The sequence below is a fragment of the Prinia subflava genome, chromosome 8 (genome assembly GCF_021018805.1).
Source record: "Prinia subflava isolate CZ2003 ecotype Zambia chromosome 8, Cam_Psub_1.2, whole genome shotgun sequence".
NCBI classification, from domain to species: domain Eukaryota; kingdom Metazoa; phylum Chordata; class Aves; order Passeriformes; family Cisticolidae; genus Prinia; species Prinia subflava.
In genome coordinates this window covers 29,223,659-29,243,121 of record NC_086254.1, presented here as the reverse complement: position 1 = coordinate 29,243,121, position 19,463 = coordinate 29,223,659, and the positions used below count along the sequence as shown (strand labels likewise).

The 19,463-nt window shown below is 57.2% G+C and overlaps 2 protein-coding genes across 2 annotated transcripts; one reads left to right on the top strand and one right to left on the bottom strand.

The window, feature by feature from the left end:
• Nucleotides 1-4,702: 4,702 nt before the first annotated feature.
• PSMF1 (proteasome inhibitor subunit 1) lies at nucleotides 4,703-11,843 on the top strand. Its single transcript, XM_063404426.1, has 7 exons — nucleotides 4,703-4,876; nucleotides 5,946-6,098; nucleotides 6,606-6,688; nucleotides 7,260-7,436; nucleotides 8,608-8,661; nucleotides 10,498-10,656; nucleotides 10,781-11,843. Exons 1-7 carry the CDS (start codon nucleotides 4,748-4,750, stop codon nucleotides 10,830-10,832), a joined length of 807 nt encoding a protein of 268 aa, XP_063260496.1. The 5' UTR covers nucleotides 4,703-4,747; the 3' UTR covers nucleotides 10,833-11,843.
• A 3,288-nt stretch (nucleotides 11,844-15,131) lies between these two features.
• TMEM74B (transmembrane protein 74B) lies at nucleotides 15,132-17,080 on the bottom strand. Its single transcript, XM_063404424.1, has 2 exons — nucleotides 16,991-17,080; nucleotides 15,132-16,521 (listed from the first exon to the last, which is right to left on the bottom strand). Exon 2 carries the CDS (start codon nucleotides 16,504-16,506, stop codon nucleotides 16,018-16,020), a length of 489 nt encoding a protein of 162 aa, XP_063260494.1. The 5' UTR covers nucleotides 16,507-16,521; nucleotides 16,991-17,080; the 3' UTR covers nucleotides 15,132-16,017.
• Between the last annotated feature and the right edge of the window lie 2,383 nt (nucleotides 17,081-19,463).

Here is a 19,463-nt window from a genome sequence, read left to right as displayed (position 1 = left end):
TCCCCAGACCCACCAGACAGCATATTGGACCAGTTTCATCAAGGAATATTCCCCATCAGCTAGCAAGCCAATACTCCCCAAGAACATTGCCTCATCCCAGCTGTGCGTGCCTGGGATGGGGAGAAACGCTGGGGAGCTGCAAAAGACATCCAAAAATTAATGTACTGTCTGCAGCAGCACTGGGGCTGCAGCCCGGGGGAAGCGCCCGCCGTGTGGCATGGAAGGAACTGCAAAGAAAAGGGTCTTGTGAGGATAGCGGGAGCTGCGCGGCAGGAGCAGGCTTTGCTCTGCAGGCTCCCCACAGCTCCAGGATAAGCTTGGGATGGGACTGGCTCTTCCCACATAGGCAATGCCACCTCCTGCTCGCCCCTGCAGAGCAAAGGTGCTGCCAGTCCTAGAATGCTACAGTGGTGTCCTCACATCCATGCACCCCCACCTTTGGTGCTCTCTGCAGCCGCCGTGACCTCGGACATCTCCCTCCGTACTCGGAGCAGAGAGCAGCGTTCCATCCCAGGGCTCAGGCAGTGAGCAGAGGCCAAGCCCGTGTGGGCAGTGCAGACAGGCAGCCCATGGGCAGGGCGCTGCCCGTCTGGGGCTGGGACACCCCGACAGCCAGCTTGGGACACCCCGGCAGCCAGCTGCTCCCGCTTTGATGTGGAGTCCCTGAGGCTCCGCACAATGCAGACTGGGGCGGGATGAAGCAAGGGTGATTGATTGCCTTGTTTTGTTCCTCCAAGGCTGTCCTGGACTGCTCGGATTCACAGCTGAGATCCCCCAAGAGCAGGGGTTGGCAGTGTCCACCCAGGCTGCAGGGATGGGGCTGGTGGGGTGCAGGCTCCAGCTGGAGGCAGTGGGCTGGTGGTCTGAATCCTCTGTACCTCAGTTTCCCCACCACCACTCCCTCTGTGAAGCCCTTGGTGTCTCTGGGTGAAATACATCCCCTGAAACCATCCTCCATTACACTCAGGTGTGCTGAGCATCCCTGGAATTCAGGTTGACAATAGGAGCACAGGAGCCCTACCAAAGGTAAAGTTCATTAAGACTTGAGCATGTTGACCTTTGAAAAATGGAGTTTAGCTCCATCCAGTTGATGAGTCATGACTCTGTTTGTGCGATGCACTCCCTGCAAGCAAGGTTTCCACCGCAGAACTAACAGGCTTTTCTGGGAAGCACTGGGGTTCTGGGTTTCCTAATTATTTTCAAACCCTACTGGCAGCTTCCCTCTGACAGGGATCACGCCTGCTCGAAGCGCAGCACTCAGGCGTGTTTGGAGTCCTGAAGCACTAATTGACTTTAGCTCGGCCTCGCTGCTGAGTGCCGGCTCTCGCAGCCCCAGTCCCTCCTCCTGCCCAAGCCTGCCTGCATGTGGTTTGCATTTCTTCCCTGGAGAAAAAACCCCTTTCTCCTGCCTCAGTGTCATCTTTCCCTGGAATTGAATTTAGGAGAAATGAAGGGGAGGGGGAATTTTCATGGAGCGACTACCTCCCCTCTCAAGGCAATGATGGCAGTGAGGGGAAAAGCCCATTCCAGGAACCCCTGCCCCAGTCCACGTCCTTTGGCACTGGTGATTTTAGTCACAATCAGGTGGCTCCTTCTGAGCCAGTAAGCCCTGAGGCACTGAGCAGATTGTGGAGGAGCTACTCCAGCGCTGCTGGCTCTCCCTGCTCTGCAGCAGGGGATCCCATCCTTCCCTCCCACTGTGTGCTAGGAAACTGCTGCCTGCTGGAGCAGGACAGGGATTCTGGTAGAAAACATGGCAGTGCCATCCATCACCTGGCCCTGCTCACCCTGGGTGATGCATGGGGGGCTTTCCCATCCACAGGAGAGGAGCAGCAGCAAGCTGAGCCCGAGGGAAGCAGCAGCCTGCAACACCTGAACATCAGCCAGGGATTATCCATGGCCCCTCTCTGCCTTCTCCTGTGAGCCTGTGGGTCATACCCAGCACGCACAGCACTGCACAGGGATGAGCCAGCTGCCCTGGCCATGCAGGCTGCCATTCCCAGCACAGAGGGCTCATGGGCTGCCAGCGGGGTGGGTGGTTGGGAAATCTGTTTCCTCTTCTGCTCGTTACGACACCACAGTGGGCGCATGCAACGGGAGCAGTGAGGCACTGGGAAAGTATGAAGGTCAGGGGAGACTGCGGTTTGTGTGACGGAGGTGACCCCGGCTGATGTAGCCTTTTACCTGCTCCAAGCACCGCTGTCTGCCTGGGATAGCTCCAGCTACTGCCTCCCTTGGGACATCACCCCTATCCATACTCTGTCAGGGAGCAGGTCTCTGCAGATCCTGTTCCTGGGTAAAAGAGAGAGGACAATGGCCAAGGGCAGCTTCCTTGGTGCAAGTGCTGGGCGTGAATTGTCATGAACACGTGCGAGGCATCGGGGCACTGGCTGCTCTGAGGGCTTTGCCCAGCTCTCACAGCATCGCTCCTGCTCCCAGCCAGGCCCCAGCAGTCACAAAAAGGACATGGCTGCTCCGATGATGGCACCAGCGTGCTCGGCAGCCGCCCTGGAGCACTCGCCTTGCAGCACAACTGCGCCAGCTCTGCAATCCTCATCACCTCGTTAGTGACTTGGTTGTTGATTCCAGCCAGGGCTGGGCTCTCCATACCTCCCACACAGTTTGCAGGCCCCTAACTCACATTAGGGGGCTGCTTTTATGTGGCCAGTGGTTTTCATCATGAATGAGCCACGGAGTGAGTGAAGCACAGGAGCAAAGGAAGGAGAAAACAGAGAGTCAGGCAATGTGGGCCAGCATGGCACCATGGGTGCTGGAATAAGGGCTTTGATGTAGTGGCATCAGCCCCATGGGCTCAGGTATGGCAGGGGTCTGGCTCCCAGGAGGGTCCTGTGGTGAGGGGATGCATGGAGGCATCCTGCTTTCTCCTGCCGTGCCCACAGAGAGGTAGATCAAGCCAGAGGGGACGTGGCACCAAAAGTCATTTCTCAAGAGCAGTCCAAGGCAGCTGACACAACACCAGGAGAATAAATTAAGGTTTAACATGGAGGTAAGGCCACAGGGGGACAAGCTGAGGGCTGGATGGGAGCATGTAGTGAGGGGCGAGAAGGTGGGGAGCGGACGGTGGGTGAAAAGGAATAGCAGCAATTTGGATGGGAAAATGAAAGCTTGGCAAGCACTTAGCAGAGCTTCTGTGTGATCCTGCTGAGACACCGACAGCTCCTGACACAAGCGATCCCAAATACCCTGTGCTCCTGCATCTGCAGCAGCTCTGCAGGAACATAGGTGGAGTCCACTAGCAGCAGTGGGATACAGGACTCCAGATCAGGTTTCTGGAGGGAGACCTATGATTTCAAACTCTGCCTCAGAAGCTGGGATTCGAATGGAGCTCCTGGCCCACCCAGGGCTGGGCTGTGCCAGGAAAGTGAAATGTGGATGCCGTCAAAGCCTGAAACCACGGCTGCTGCCTGGGAGTGAGTCGAGCCATGGGGTGGAAATGCTGCTCCTGCTCTGAATCACATCTCAGCAACAGAGAAGCTCTGGCTGAGGCATTTCCTGCTGTTCCCAACTCATCCCCATCCGATGCCTCTCTCATGGAGCTCCTGTGCTGAAATCCTGGCCCTGTGGGAAATCCACGGCAGCTTTCCTGATGAGTCCAGCTGTCTTCCCTGAAGAAAGGAGTGGCAGAGTGTGGCAGGAGGTGTGGTGTCTCCTGCTGGTGATTCCTATGGGACCTGCCGGGCTGTGGTCGGTTGTTCAGCCTCAGTGACTTCTTGAGAGGGAAATGGAAAGAGAGAGCAGTGCGAGTTAATTAATTGATGCATAATGAAGTCAAGATGAGCATCCCCCAAGGAGCTGATGCTCAGATTAGGAAAGCAGCAGATGATGGTGTTCCCTGGCTTTGTCCCGAGCCCCAGCCTCCTGCCAGCCACACTGAGGACATTGGCTCTGGCCCAGGGGCAAGGAAAAGGAGCTAATGAATGCCTTGCAATGGCAACTTTAACAGAATGTAGGTGCTATAAGCACTGTGACACAGACAAGGGAATTATGGAAGGGATGAAATAAACCTACCAATGGCTGATTGGTGCTTTGGTCCCTTTGGTGTCAACATGAAGGATTGTTATGGCAGCACAAGCAGCCCCTGCATGGACTCAAATGCTTTTGTGATGACAAGAAAGAGCCAGGAGCAGGGAAGGAGGCTCAGAGTGACTAATCTGGAGGTTGCTGGATGGTGCATGACCCTTCACAGGATCATGGGATCTTTTAGGTTGGAAAAGCCTGCTTAGATCATTGAGTCCAACTGTTGCCCCAGCATAAACGAGTCCACCATTAACCCTTCTGGTGAAGAAATTTTTCCTGATATCCAAAGGAAACCTCCCCTGGCACAACTTGAGGCCGTCTCCTCTTGTCCTGTACCTGTTCCCTGGGAGCAGAGCCCGACCCTCCCTGGCTGGCCCCTCTTCTCAGGGAGGTGTAGTGAGAGAGGATCCCCCCCCTGAGCCTCCTTTTCCCCAGGCTGAGTCCCCCCAGCTCCCCATCTGCTCCTATTGCTCCAGCCCCCTCCCCAGCTCCATTCCTTTCTCTGGACACGTTTCAGCCCCTCGATGTCCATCTTGCCCTGGGAGGCCCGAAACCGACCCCAGAGCTCAAAGAGCCTCAGCAGTGCCGAGCACAACAAAACACCCAGCAGCGCTGTGGCCTCAGGAGGCGGCTCGGGCCCAGCGCAGCGGACGGGGGCCCTCTAGTGAGAGGCGGCGCGGCCTCGGCTCCGCCCCGGCCCGGAGCAACCATGGCCGGCTTGGAGCCGCTGTACGCCTGGGCCAGGCCTGCCATCTCCCGTCCGCAGGACGCTCTGGTCTGCGGCATCCACTGGGAGCTGATCCGGCACGGCTACCGCTGCCTGGGTACCGGCGACCAGGTACGGCCCGAGCCGCGCTGCGTTGCCGCGGAGGCCTGGTAGGCCGCGGTGAAGCCTCGGCCTTTCCTAGCGCCGCTCGCCGGCGCCGTGCGGCCGAGCCGGGCGACCGCTGCCGGGGCCGGGAGTACCGGGCGGCGCCGGTGGTGTTGGGGGCACCCGGACCGCTGCAGGGTCCGAGGGACCTCAGTACTGGTGTGGAGGTCGGAGCAGGCGGCTGCGGGGCTGGGAGTGTCCCGGTGTGTAGGAGGGTCCCGCTCCTGGGATAATAGAAGTACTGAGAGGATCCCAGTACTGGGGGCGCCGAGGGTCCTGATGTTGAGAGTGGTCTGTGGGATGTCACAGGACGGGAGATCCTGATGCTGGTGCGATCAGTATGACTCTGGGAAGAGAGTACAGTGCTAAGTGGAGCTTGGTGTTGAGGCAGAACTCTGTAATAAAAAGGAGGTGTCCAGTCCAGTGCTGAGGAGGAAATATATTGGGGCAATACCAGAGGGTGAGGCAGTCTAGTTCTGGACCCAGTGCTAAGATGGGAGTCTAGTGAATTTGGATCCTGATGGGTGTTGGCAGAGTGCCTGATGTGGTGTTGGGGGGTAATTGGGGGTGCAGGGCACTGTCTCAGCAGAGGACTCTCTCCAGTACTGTAGGAGGGGACAGTGTAGGGTAGGGTCCCCCAGAAGCACTGATGTGGGGCTGGGACAGACATGATGACAGCCTTTCCCCATACCCCAGACAGATCTGTATCATGCTGGGGAGGTGAAAGATATCTGGCAGGGAAGAGTATTGTCTCCTAGTCTGGGTATTTGTGACCTCCTCCTGCTCAGCAAAGAGTGGTCGTGTCCTCTTCCAGTGCAGGAATGCTGTGGGAGGCTAGCAAGCAGGCAGGGCCAGCCTGTAGGAAATACAGTCCTGCTTGTGCTGTCAAAACCTGGAAGGCACTGAAGGATCCCCTCCCAGAGACCTCAGTTCCCTCCTGGATCTCCCTGTGCAGCCAAGACAAGACCCCCCAAGCCCTAGGAGGTCATGCTGGGCTCCTGAGCAGGGTCTCAGCAGCTCATTTGTTCCATTGCAGCCAGGTCCTGATGAAAGGAAGTCAGAGCTGTTGCCTGCTGGCTGGGAAGCCAACAAGGAGGTGTACACACTGCGCTACAAGTCCACGGATGATGCCCGTGAGCTGCTGCTGAAGGCCATCATGGTGGAGGACAGTATGATCCTCAATGTCATGGTGAGCACCCACGTGCCCCCTGTGGGTTTGGGGTCCTTTGGCTGAAGAGAACACCAGGGGCAATTTCTTAAATGTTACCTTTTGCTTGTTCTGCCTGGAAAGGGTGTCTGCCCTTCAGGATGGGGCAGACCCAGGCAGTGTTTTTGTGTCAGATGTGGCCAGCATGAAGCTCTGGCTGTGTCAGGGCAGTGGGACAGTTGGTCTTAAACACTCCAGTCCAGGAGCTGCCCTGCTTCTGTCCCTTTCCCAGCTCAGGACTTCTCTGCAGTTCTCAATAAGCAGCTGCTCCAGGTGGCTTTGCTCAGTGTTTCACCCTTTGCAGCCTGAACTGGGGAGAGGGAGGAGGGAAGATCTTGCTGCAGGCTGGTGTTTGCTCCTGGGGATTCAGGAACAGCACAGGGGCGTGGTAGGAAGCAGGTATCCCAAGCCTGGGGCTGTTGTAGCTTCTCTGTCTCTCATTTCCAGCTCAGCAAAGCTGCTCACTCTGCTTTACCTGTGTTTTTCCAGGATCGTAGGTCTCAGAAGGTGGCAGATGTGACCTTGGCAGTGGCCAACTACATCAACCCAGAGCACCTGGACGATTTCCACAAGTAATCTCAGTTTCTTGGTATCTTCCACAGGAGCAAGTGTCCTATTGGCATGGAGGGGGGACAGAAATCAGGTTGGGAGGAGCTGCAGGCCTTACTCCCCAGTACAAAACCAGGCCAGCCCTGAAATGCAACCAGAACTCTGTTCCCTGCCTTCCTCTTCACTGGCATGAGAGATACAGAGGACAGTGGGATCGTGGGTTAGAGCCAGGGCAGGGCCACCCCACGTGGGGACAGGCCAGGCCAGCACATTTATTTCCAGAGCATTGTGCTGGGTGGACACTGCCCAGGAGTGTGACAGCTTCAGCCACATCTGTGGTGTGCTTTCCTGCAGTGCAAACTGTTTGGGTTGGAGCAGAAGGGAGTGGCTGGGTGGCACCTTGCCCATATGAAATGGGGTAGACTTTGGTCCCCCTGTGTGCTGTTATCCCTTCCTGTCCCCTCTGTGCTGCCAAGGGGGACATGTGTTGTGCCAGGGACACTTTGGGTTTGTCTGTCCCCTCCCCGTGTCCAGCGCCCCATGTCCTGGTGCCGTGGCCACCCCACCCCACTGCCTTCCCTCTCCTTGCTGCAGGGTGTACAAGAACAGTGAGGAGCTGAGGACAAGAATCACTTCAGGCATCATTGCTCCGCTCGGGGCCCCTGCAGGAAAGGCCGGAAAGGAGCCCGAGTCCAAAGAGGACATGCCCTGGGATGAGAACCCGCTGCGGCTCCCTCCCCGGCAGCCAGTGGGCACAAGGGCTCCATCCAGGTGAGTCAAGGGTGTGTGGCACCCGAGAGCTCCCTGTTAGAGGGGATGTGGTCCTGGCACAGCTCCCCAAACAAAGTGTCAGATCCCCATCTTGCACACGTGGGATGGGGAGTGAAAAGGATCCAGACCTTCTGCAGCTGGATCAGCCTGGACACTTGGGTTTGATTTGGTTGCTGGAGAGGAGTGGGCTGTTCTCGAGCTGTGTGTCAAACTGACAGACTGAGGAGGGAACAGGCCGGGGCTGGGGCTGGGAGGTGAGATGTGGGGTCAAGGACAGTGGCCCTGCTCCTGCTGGCTGAGGGACCATCAGGGCTGGCAGAGCAAGGACACCAGTGGGAAGGATAGTGCCATTGTGTGGCTGAGCAGCTTTCGGGAGTGACACCAGAGGTGCACCCAGCCAGGGTGGGGTGCAAGACTTCCTCTTCCTGTTCTCCTGGCCCCACTTTGCCCTTGGAACCATTCCTGGCAATGCTAGGTAGGGGGACCTGCTTTGCCATCCCTTCCTGGCCCCTTCAGTCATCCCTTGTATGTGGAAGGCAGGTTCCCTCCTCTCACACACACACACTGTGATCCCCTTTGGATGGAAGCCAAGAGATACTGCAGTGGCTGTGCCATCTCTTGGGGACCAGCTGTGACTTCTGGCTTGTGTGTCACCCCACTGCTGTCTGCTGCCACTCGGTGCAAGAGGCTCCACAGGCCTGGGAAGACAGGCTAGAGCTGGGCACTGCTCTGAAACCATGGCATGGTTACTGGCATGGGTCATTGACAGGGAGATGTGCCAGCCAGCTGCAGGTCCACCACCCTACTGTCCCCACACTCCTAGAAGTGGGACTGTGTCTCTGGCTGGGACATGCCGGAGAGCCTGGCCTAGCCCAGCACTGCTTAGGGACACCCTGACATGGAAACTCCTGGTATACATGGACAGCTCTTGCTCCAAGCAGTGGTAACAACAGGGAGAACAGGGCTCCCTTTATCTCAGCAAGCTGCTGCCACACATCTAGCAACACCTTGGAGCAGGGAATGCTCCCAATGGCAGCCCCCTCATGCAGGGTCCCACAGATCCCAGGGCCCTCCAGGTGCTGCACTGTTTGCCATGGGAGAGCACCCATGGGCACAGCTGCACACAGCTTCTCTGCTCTTCCTGAACATTTTGCTGTGTCCTGTGTTTCAGGCCTTCCCCCTTGAGTCCCTTTGCTGTTGGTGGAGAAGACCTGGACCCTTTGGGGTGAGTGTGGCTCTTGAAGCACACCCTGCTGTGCCTATGGGGGATGTGGGGTGTTTGGAGACCACTGGAACAGTATCCAGCCAAGTGTCTCTGAGTGGGGGCAGTTGCTCAGTGCAAATTGTGAGGGACCAATTGACAGTTGCTAAAGCTCAATATGGTTCTAATATCATAATAAGATCCTGTCTCTTGCATAGATGATAGGTTGCAATCTGCGTCTGTTTAATAATCAGCTTGTATTCATTTAACACACAGTAATTCCTGCAGTAAATCAAAGCTGAATATGTCGTTAAGTGAATGTAAGCCTCTAATTTAAACTGTTACCAGCTGCTGTGTCTCCAGCCCAGCAGTCTGCAGAAGAGGAGGCTGAAAGCCGAGTTCACAGATTCTCAAGTCCTGCTGCCAGCCTCTTGGCTGTCTGAGGCACTTGGAGAAAGCCTGGGCAGAGGCTGGGCTGTCTGAGAGACTGAGCTTCACAGACATATTCTCGATATTTGGTTTGGTCAGGCAAGAAGAACCTGTTATCTTCCGCTCCAGTTAAAAGCACGCAGTCAGACAATAACCAGTTTGTGGTGTTGTTGTGAAGTGTCCTGCAGCCCAGAGGAGTCTCCTCTTTGGAACCACTCTCCTGTGGGAATGGCATTTTTTCCCCTCTTGCAAGACTTGTTTCTCCATGGGTTTGGCTAGAAAAGCTAAAAGCTAAAAATGTCCCTGCTCAGCTGGAAAGAGAGGCCTGGAGCTGAGGGGACTGGAAGGAAATCTGATGGCACCAGGAGAGGAAATTCACTCTGGGGATAGGGTGTCCCTGTTTCTTTTGCTGCCTCCAGCCCTTCATCAGAGATTTCTCTCTAAATGACAAAAAACAATGGTAAATGGAAGCAGATTTGTATGCTGACACCTGCCCGTGCTGGGGATGGAGACCCAGATTCCCAAGAATATGCTCATGGGACCTGGCTGTCCCGGGGCGCTTTGAGCAGCTGTTCTGGCCTAATGGAACTCATTAGCACGGTTGTTAATGAGTTGTATGATGGCAGCAGTGTCCGGAGGCTCCCGGCGCATTTGCACAAAGCCGACCGTGAGGAATGGCACTCACAGTGTGGGGCAGCTCTGAGGAGCCGCCATGGGCAGCAAATGACTTCCAGGCAGCTCTGTGGAAAGGCTTGTGGGAGCCCAGCCGGCTCTTGCAACACTGCACAGGGCAGGACAGGAAGCAGGGATGGAGCATGGGGCTGCACTGAGGGCCAGCAGGTCTGGTGCTTCTTGAGGGAACAGCCAGCACCTCTGCTGTGGATACAGGCTGACAGAGCTGGGGCTATTCAGCCTGGAGAAGAGAAGGCTTCAGGGATACCTTAGAGTCCCTTACAGTGCCCAGAGGGGCTCCAAGAGAGCTGGAGAGGATCTTTAGATCAGGGCCAGAAGTGAGAGGACAAAGGGGAATCGTTTCCCACTGACAGCAGGCCACGTTAGACTGGATATTGGGAAGAAAATCTTTCCTGTGAGGATGTTGAGACCCCAGACCTCTGGTTGTCCAGAGAAGCTGTGGCTGCCCCATCACTGGAAGTGTTTGAGATTGGATGGAGCTTGGGACAACTTCGTCTAGTGGAGGATGTCCCCTGGCATGGGGTTGGAATGAAATGAGCTTTGAGGTCCCTTCCTACTCAAACAATTCTGGGATTCTCTGCAGGGCTCTCTGTCTTTCTGCCATGGGCTGCCTGACTGGCTGGTCCTGGAAGCTTTCCTTCCCACATGCCATGTGCCAGGTTTAACCTCGTGTTCCCATGCTCAGCATTTCTTCTCCAGTGCCAGTCTGATCTCCTTCTCTATCTTTTCTCTCTCCAGAGGTCGGAGTGGGGGAATGATTGTGGATCCTCTCCGCTCTGGAATCCCACAGCCTGGCATTGACCCATCGTCAGGCATCCCAGGCCGCCTTCCCCCAGGAGCTGTTCCACCAGGCGCCAGATTTGACCCCTTTGGCCCCTTAGGAATTGGGCGACCCGGGTAGGTACTTGGCCATGCTGGTATTCCAGCCTGCTTCCAGCCTCCCACTGGATCCCAGCTCATCCCTGTTGCTGCAGGCCTGAGCTCTCACTTCTTTTTGACACTGCTCTGAATTTCTTTCCAGGCCAGACCCTGACCACCTTCCTCCTCCGGGCTACGATGACATGTTCATGTGAGGAGTCGCCATGTGGCTGCTCATGAACAAGTCTTCTGGGAAGCAGGGGCACTCTGCCTCTTCACTCCTCGTCTGATGGATGTGATATTTCCAGCAGTATTTTCCTTCTCTCTGTTTTGGGCCACATTCCCATGTGTCCCATCAGCTATAAAGGCTTCCCTGTTTGCAGAACAGAAGAGGAGGCAGTAGTAGATCATTTCTTTCCCTGCTCCTCTGAGGGTGCCTGGCGTTTGCACCCAGCAAGGTGGGAGCGTGGGGTGCGGCACTCTGGGAACAGCCTGAGTGCTGTGGGATTTCTCCTCTGCCTCTCTGGGGTGGCAGAGCTTGCCTCTGGGTTCCCACAAGTGGTGGGTGTGAGGAGGGAGCTGGCTCCTTGGTGATCCTCTGCAGGAAACCACAGCAACCTCCTGGAGGGAACAGCTGGAGTGGGCTCCCCACAGAGTGGGTTCCTCCCTTGCTCTCTGAGCAGGGTGCTGATTGAAGGGCTGGAGAGCTCAACCCAGAAGGTTTCCAAGGGCAGCCCCCCAGCAGCAGCTGGGTGTATGGCCGTGCCTGCTTGCTTTGAAGAGCAGCACCAGAAAAGCCTTTGATGTGCATGAGAAGAGACATGGATTGAATTCCTGGCTCACCTTGCCCTCTCTCTGCCCTGAAGCCATGGTGTTTTTCATTCCTGGGGTGTTTGTGAAGCCCTGGAGGCAATGTGCCCCACTGGGCACTGCATGGATCTGGAATAAGAGGGAGGGAGCTTTGCAAAAGAGGTTTCTCAAACATGTTTTCCTACTGCTGGTCTTGTTGCGTGTGGCTCTGCCTGGCTGTCTTGGGAAGAATGGGTGAGATCTGCTTGGCTCAGCCTCCTGAGCTCTCTTCTAGAGGCCTCCCTTCCCTACAGATTCCCCAGCTCAGTTGATTTTGGCCCTGCAGCTCATCTCTCCCATTAGGGGCTCACACTGTGTTTCTTCTCATGGTTTGATCTCTTGGAAAAATGAGACTGAAATAAAAACCTGACAACAGTGTTGTGCTGGTGCTTACTGGGGTGGCTCCTCTCTTCCCTACTGTGCAAAGCGAAGCCCCAGAGCCCTCCCCGAGGCAGAGGATCCACGCTGGGAACCCGCTTTGTACCCTCCCCTGAGCAGCAGTGCTCTTCCAAGACGATGTAGCTGTATTACGAAAATGAAGTGGAGAACAGCCCAGCCCTGCTTCTGCAGTAATTGCCTCTCCAGGGCATTGAGTGCTATTGGAACTGCACGCAGCTGCGTTGGCAGAAATAAAAAGGGGGAAGGGATCCCCCCATCTATCTCTTTTCCCAAAAGGCCTTTTCCTTTTAAAAACTCTCTGCCTATAAATGCAGTTAATAAAGCTGTGTTATGGTGTGTGCCACCCTGGGCCCTGCACATGTGGGAGCAGGGAAGACCAGCTGGAGAAATCTGGTGCTGGGAGCAGTTGGAGCATCCCCTGCATCTCCCCAGGGCTCATGCATGGACCCCTATTCGTGGAGGGGCTGGTTGTGAGCCCAGACCCACTGCACTACGCAGAGATTTTCAGGGGAATTCCCAGCTGCAGACCCACGGCTGGGCTGTGGGCAATGCCCATGACCAGAGCAGCATGGGAGGGATGGAGAGAGACCCAGGGCTCGGTGAGGCCATTGCTCTTGTTGCCTCCGGCTCCTGGGACAGCCTGTGCTTATCCGCAGCTTTGTTCCAGAAGAAAGAATCTCCCCACCTTGCTGCTGGGGTTGAGAGACTGGATGGGGGAGAGGAAACAGCTTTGGCCTCATCGAGAGGCACTCTCTGCGGGGGGCGGCTGTTTTCTGTGCCTGAATTAATCATGTTCTGCGACCTACCAGGAGGGAGAGACGCAGCCGGCTTTGATGGGGCTAATTAAAGCGAGTCAGCGCGGGGAGAGGCTGCGGCAGGGCGAGGAACCGGCTTTGTCTGCAGCGCCCGGCCCGGCGGCTCCGTGGTGTTGTGCAGCTGGGAAACAGGTGGCAGAGGAGGGAGTGGGGTTCCAAAGGGGACAAGTGTCTGCTGCAGGCCTGTGTCTGAGCTTCTGGCAAAAGGCTGAGCCATCGAGTCTCCAGAAAGGATGGGTAAAAAGAGGCAAGGATCCTCCTCTCCATGTCACAGGACAGTGGGAACAGAAGACTGTCTCCACAGGTGACTTGGGTGCCACCAAAGGAACTGGAGCAAGGCAGAGGTGGTTCCTGAGGACCAGTGATCCCAAGCACATTCCTTATTCCATCTGTAGGGCTTGTTGCCAGCACAAACCCTATTCCCTGAGAATGGTTGAGGGGCAGCCGCCCCCATTGCGCGTTTGTTCCACAGTGGCTGTGAGGGCCAGGTCTCCCTTCAGCAGGAGGGATAGTTCAGGCCCTCAGCCATGTGTCCCTGTCCCTGTTTCTGCCCTAAGCGACAAAAAACATTAACATGCACGGGAGCACAGTAACACACCCGGTGTTAATTTTTATGAGGAGGCTGCAAGGAGTGGCTGGGGCTGAGTGTGCGGTCTTGGCACAGGCTCAGACTCCCTCCTCCAGCAGCAGCACATCCACTACAGGTTTGAAGAGAGGCACTGGATTATTGGTAATGGCTCAGGATCCCCAGAGAGTCCTTCAGGCCATCTGCCAGCCCACCCAGCCCACAGCACCTGCCTGCACGCTCCCGATGGGATGGCAGAACCCCCCTGGCGTCGCTAATTACCCTGCAGCCGGTGCTACATCCCTTGGATCTGGGGTACAAGGAAGCCGTGTGTGTGGCCCAGCAGGAAAACAAAGCAGCCCCCCTTATATGGAACTGGGAAAGACATGCTGGGCCCTCCCCGCTTGCTTTGCTCACCCCTGGTACAAAGAAAAGACACCCCCAAAACACCAGCACTGGGGGACTGGAGAGCCATTGACCTTCATTCCACTCAGGCTGCATAGCATCAGCCTTTCCCAGCCAGATTTTTCTCAGCACTCTCGAATATTTTGGATTGCTTCCTACTACTCCCCGGCACATTAAGCACCACATGCTAGTGCCTCTTTCCCAGTGCTTGCCAGAGTGATGAAGGGACAGCCAAGTCAGGCAGCTCCATGTCTCTCTGCCACAGCCACCCTACACCTCAGCTGAGGGGAGGTTGTGTACAAGATCACATCCCAGCCCTGGAGCTCTCAGTGCAGAATCTTCTACTTAATCGAGCTCCTTCCTTGACACAGCTTGTTCACTGTCAATATATCTCTCTCTGTGTAGAGGCTTCCCCCCAGTCCTGCAGGGACTTCAAGGCACAGTCCAGCAACGTGCTGACAAAGCAATAACAGCCCCTTCCTGCAGTTTCTTGAGCAGCCTCATGCCCTAATCCATGGGAGTATTTCTTATGCTTACATACAGCAGGTGCTTAGCAGTGTAACCTTCACCAGGCTCAGCTTTTCATCCTGGAAACACTCCTTCCATCTTATTTAAAGCAACAAAAAAGGGATGAGGATGATTTCTCCGTCTAACGGGTTTATTTTTTTAATCCAGAAATGCAGGGCCAGCACTGAGTTGCAGGAGGGACATCTCTCAGGGCAGAGCCTTGCTTGGGAAGACTACGAGCTCCCCCTTTCTCCCCGTTCCTTCTTCCCTTTCTTTCCCTTTCCATCCCTCTCTTCCCTCCCTCCCACAGCATCACCCCCTCCCCACTACAACCTAGAGCCGCTCGGTGACAGCCACAATGACATTTCACCCCCCTGCTGTCCTTGGACCCTTCATTTGACCCCTCAGGCTCTGATTAAAGCCATTTGTCCCAGGGCTGTTTGGGACAGGCGATGCTTGTTTGGGGAGGGTGGGGCACAGCCACCCATTTCGCTCCAAGTGTGGTTTCATCCCAGGGAAAGGTGCCTGGGTGCCAGGACTGCAGGTGTAAGGTGATTCAAGGTTATTTCCTGAGATCCTACAATAAATACAGAGCATGGCTGGTGGTATGGTGACAGGAAGGGAGGCATGTGGCATGTGTCCCTCCACAAGAGCAGGGAGACTAATCTGTGAAGCATTATGTGGAAACACAGGGCAGAGGACACAATTCCCAGCATACAAGGAGGCACTGGAAGCCCCGGAATAAAACCCTACCCAGGCAACCAGATGCAAAAATCACTTTTCTTTGTGTCAGGCTGTCTGGAGGGATTTGTCCCTGCCTAAGAATGTCTACAGTGGGTAGCTTATGGAATGGATTGAAAACTGGTGGCAGTTCCTGATAAACAGCACCTTTTGTAGGTCTGCATTTTCCAGTGGGATAGTTATTTCCCTTTCCCAGCACATTGCTCATACCCATTTCTCTTTCCACAGAACATTGTGCTTTAATGACGCTTCATGTTTAATTCCCGAAATGCAATTTTGCCTTCACACCACAGACAACGGCCCTTGAATCAGCAGAAAGGCCAGTGTGGGGCCACCCCAGCAGCAGCACTGCCAGGCCAGTGTGGGACACGGCCACCACGTCACCTCGAGGCACTGAGAATCCACTCTCTTCTGTATGGAGCACCATGGTTTTTGAAGAGGCCATTTCAGGGCTGCTGGTGGTAACGAGATGCTTGGCACAGTGCAGGCATGTGTCCTGGCCTTCATCCTGCTGTGCAGAATGGAGCTGGTGGGCTGTGAGGGCTGGGGGATTGCAGGGGGCTGGACCCCACCCCACAAGTGGTGGACACGCTTGCTGCCTCCTCTTCTGCCTGAAGTAGTGCAAGCACCAGCTCTGTACCAGAGTTTTACAGGAAACTATTGCTAAAAATGGTCACTGATGGCAGAAACAGAACTGTTTGGAAGAGCAGTCAGGTCCTGGCTGTGGGAAGGAGCTCAGCCTCACATCCAGCCCAGGCTGCAACTGACTGTGGCACAGAAATCCCATGGGCTGCCTTGACTGTGCCAATGCCATGATGTTGGTGGCAGGATCCCATCCAGGAAGGTGCTGCGGAGGTGACAGGAGGTCCCAAGGCCATGCTGTCCCAATGCTGGTGGTGGGGAACAACCCAGGCCAGGGCCATGCAGTCTGGTGGAGTACCCCAAAGCCTCATCAGTCCGGTGCTGTTGGGCCACAGCACCATTCAAGAAGGTTCAAGGAGGTGAGAATGGTGGCTGAAGGCTGGCGTGGGTGAAGTTTCACCCAGTGGTATCGGTGTTGCAGTGCAGCAAGGGGTCCTCGTTCCTGCCAGCGGCGGGGGGTCCCTGGGGTGCGCACGGCTAGGAGCCGGGCCCCTCGGGGGGCTGGGGTGGGGGGCTCAGCTGGCTCTCGAGCAGCGCCCGCGTCCCTTCAGCTGATACTCTCCGCAGCCGCAGCCGTACCGAGCCATAGGTGCCACCGGTGCGGCGGGCGGCCCGGGCGCGGCGGCGGGCGGCGGCGGCGGTCAGCAGCAGGGCGGCGAGCAGGAGCCCGCCCAGGGCCAGCAGCGCCAGCCCGGCCACGGTGCAGCGGTCGAGGCGGGCGCGGAGCCGGGCTGCCCGAGCCTCCAGCCGCTCCATCTGCCGCGCCGGCACGGTAGGGTCGGGCCGCACCGCCCGCGGAACGGCCCCCGCCAGCACCACCAGCGCCGCGCCGCCCAGGGCGCAGCCCAGCGCCAGCGCCAGCCCCGGGCCCGCCGGCACCGGCCCCCCCGCAGCCGCACCAGCCCCCGCACCCGCGGCCGCCGCCTCGTCTGGGCTCCGCAGCTCCGCCGCCCGCGGGGACGCCATGGAACCGCCGCCGGCCTGCGCGACCGAAGGTGAGCAGTCGAACCGGGACGGGATGCTCTTCTGGGTCGGAGACGGGTCCCTGAACCGGGACGCTTCTCCCAACCAGAGCCGAACCCCAGGGGCGGGATGCTTCCCCACCCCGGAGTCGCTTCCCCACCCCGGAGTCGCTTCTCCTGAGCGGGCTGCCAACCCCACCCCGCAGGTCTCCGAACCGGGCTGCTCCTCCTCCTGGGATCCCGCTTAGCCGAACCGGGCTGCCTTCAGAGCTGAGACCCCTTCCGGACTGTCCCCCTTGCCCGGAGCTGACCCTCAGACCGGGCTGCTCCTTCTCCCTGAACCCGGCACCTGCCTCTCCGAACCGAGTCGTCCCACCTGGCTCTCTCCCTTTCCAAACCAGCTCCCAACGCGCGACCCACCTTCCCGAATCCTCTGAAACCCCCTGTGGGGCCCCGTGTCCCTGTGACTCCACTAAATTGCCCCTCACCGGACCCTCCTTTCCCGCCGGACTCTGCCCTCCGGTTCCCTGCTCCCGCACCGGGCTGTGGCCCCGCTCCGTGCACCAGGCTCCGCTCGGTCTGCCCTACCCGCCGTTGCCCGCACCGAGCTGCCCCGCTTCCCCTCCCGGTCCCCGCGCCGCTGCCTACCCCCGCCGGCTGCCGGGGCAGGTGCCGGTGCCGGTGCCGCCGCGGGGCGGGCGGTGGGTACCCCGAGCTGCGGTCGCGCACGGCCGCCGCACGCACACGCACACACACACACGTACGAGGGGCACACACATGCACACGCCCGGGTGCACACCGGCACCTGCTGTGCACGTACCCTCTGCACCAGGGACCCCTCTGTGCACCTCGCTCGACAGCGCTGGGACCCTCCGTGGGCACCCCGGGGGGCTGCGTGGGGTGGGGCTTTGGAGAGGACAGAGCAGCACGGTGCGTTTTGTGTGGGGTCTGCCTGGAGGACGTGCCCCCCACAGCCAGCAGTCCCCTGTGGGACCCGAGGCGGAGCTGGGCTGGGGACCCTGGGGCTGCAGCATGAGCATCCCCAGCCCCAAAGGCGGCAGGGAGAGGTCCCGTATGGACGTGTCCCAGCCTGTCCCCAAATTCCTGGGGAAAGTGGGGATTGACCTGGGTTTGGGCCAGGTATGATATGCCCCAGCCTGGGACAGAGGAGGTCCTGGCCTCTGCAGTCCCACCACAATCCCACTGCAGTCCCATGGCATAATGACCCCCCTTCACATACACACACGGAGACACGTTATTTATTCCGTTTTTCCCAGCGAATTCATGTCAGTGCCTGCACTCTTCTTCTCCCTGACCTGGCACCAGACCCAGGCACGTGCCCCAGCAGCGACCTGCTGACAGCCACACACTTTCCCTCGTTTGTTAATATGACGTGGTCTATTTCCACATTTGGAGCAGTGCCTGGAGATGTGGATGTAAATCCCAAGCAATAGCGGGTGGGCTGCTGACAGCTGCCGGGAAGGTTTGTCCATCACATTGCCATTCCCAACAACACCTTCACATGCTTCCAGCATCTCCACAAGCACACCCAGTGCTGTGAGTGCTGGGTGAACTCAGTGCAGGGGCTGCAAGGATGCCCCTTTGTGCCCTGCACCCTGTCCCCATCGTGTCTGGAACCTTGTCCCTGCACACAGTGCATTCCTCTGCAGCTACACTGGGCTCTGTGTTATCCACAGTGTCTGGGCATTGCTCTGCATGGAAATGTCAGATGGGAGTCCCCTGCCACCTGTGTCATGACAGGGCAGGGATTTTCACTGAAGTCTCTGTTAGATAACAGCTAAAATGGATGAAAAAGGGTCAGAGAGTTTTAGAGTGTGCCACACAAATAAAGAGGTGCATTTGAGTTTTCTGAGGGCTGGACAGATGCAACACGATCCAGGCTCAGCACCTATCCAGGCACAGAGTCTATCCATGATGGTGACTGGACTCCAGACCAACACATGGCACCTCCAGTCTCTGAGTTGCAGCAGGGGCATGGAGCTGCCATGGCAAGAAGCTTGGAATGAGATGATCTGTAAGGTGTCTTCCAACCCAAACCATTCCACGACTCTATGAAACACAGAGGCTTCCCACCATGGTGTCCCCAGAGATGCAGCCAGAAGTGGGCCGAGAAAGAAGCAGAATTAAAAATAAATGTTAGTGCATCCTGCTACGTTAACTACATTTAGAGAGGCTTTAGTACCAACCCACTCTGCAGGAAGGCAGGAGATGCTTGGAGACAAGTAGGTCATGGGACACAGATTGTCCCAAATCAGCAGGGAAAGATGGATTTGGAGCAGGCGAGCATAACACTGTGAACAGATGGGCAGGAGCAGATCTGCTGCCTCACCATCGCCAAATTCCCTGGGAAGACAGAACTGCCACCAGTTTGCTCCTGAGCAGAGCTGTGGTTAAGCCTCTGCTCTGGAGCACCCGAGCCCAGTGGCTGCCCATGCATCCAGGGATGCCAAGGCCAGGAGCCCAGCCAGGACGGGGATTTGTGTGGCAGAAGCAGAGGCCCTCATGGTGTGGCTTCCACCTGCCTTCATACAGGGACAGGGCTGAGTCTGCAGTAGGGTGAGGGCTCCATGCTGCCTGGGGAGCTGCTCCTGCACCCCAATCCCACAGCAATGCTTGAGAGGCCACCTGTGATGGATGAGGTGGAGGGATGTGTCCTGCTGGCATCACTGCTTGCACTGTGCTGCCTCAGGATCCCATTGCCATTGCTAGATGGGAGCTGGAGAGGACCCCAGGCCCTTGAAGGGTCCTCAGAGTACCCCAAAAATCTTCCCCAGCCTGATCCCAAGTGGCTGAGCATGAGGCTGGGGACTGGCAAAGGCCACTCCATCCCCAAGGTGCTGGCACTAAGGGAAGGGGAGGAGAGACTAAGACAGCCAAAATCTATGCTGCCAGTGCAGGAGCAAAGAGAGGAGGGAGACAGCCAAGGTCAGAGGGAGCACT

Bases quoted from the DNA above. Each gene is read 5' to 3' on its own strand.
- PSMF1 (XM_063404426.1), top strand. From the start codon at position 4,748: ATGGCCGGCTTGGAGCCGCTGTACGCCTGGGCCAGGCCTGCCATCTCC. The intron at 6,099-6,605 runs GTGAGCACCCAC...GTGTTTTTCCAG, and splicing joins GTATGATCCTCAATGTCATG to GATCGTAGGTCTCAGAAGGT. The intron at 7,437-8,607 runs GTGAGTCAAGGG...CCTGTGTTTCAG, and splicing joins GGCACAAGGGCTCCATCCAG to GCCTTCCCCCTTGAGTCCCT.
- TMEM74B (XM_063404424.1), bottom strand. From the start codon at position 16,506: ATGGCGTCCCCGCGGGCGGCGGAGCTGCGGAGCCCAGACGAGGCGGCG.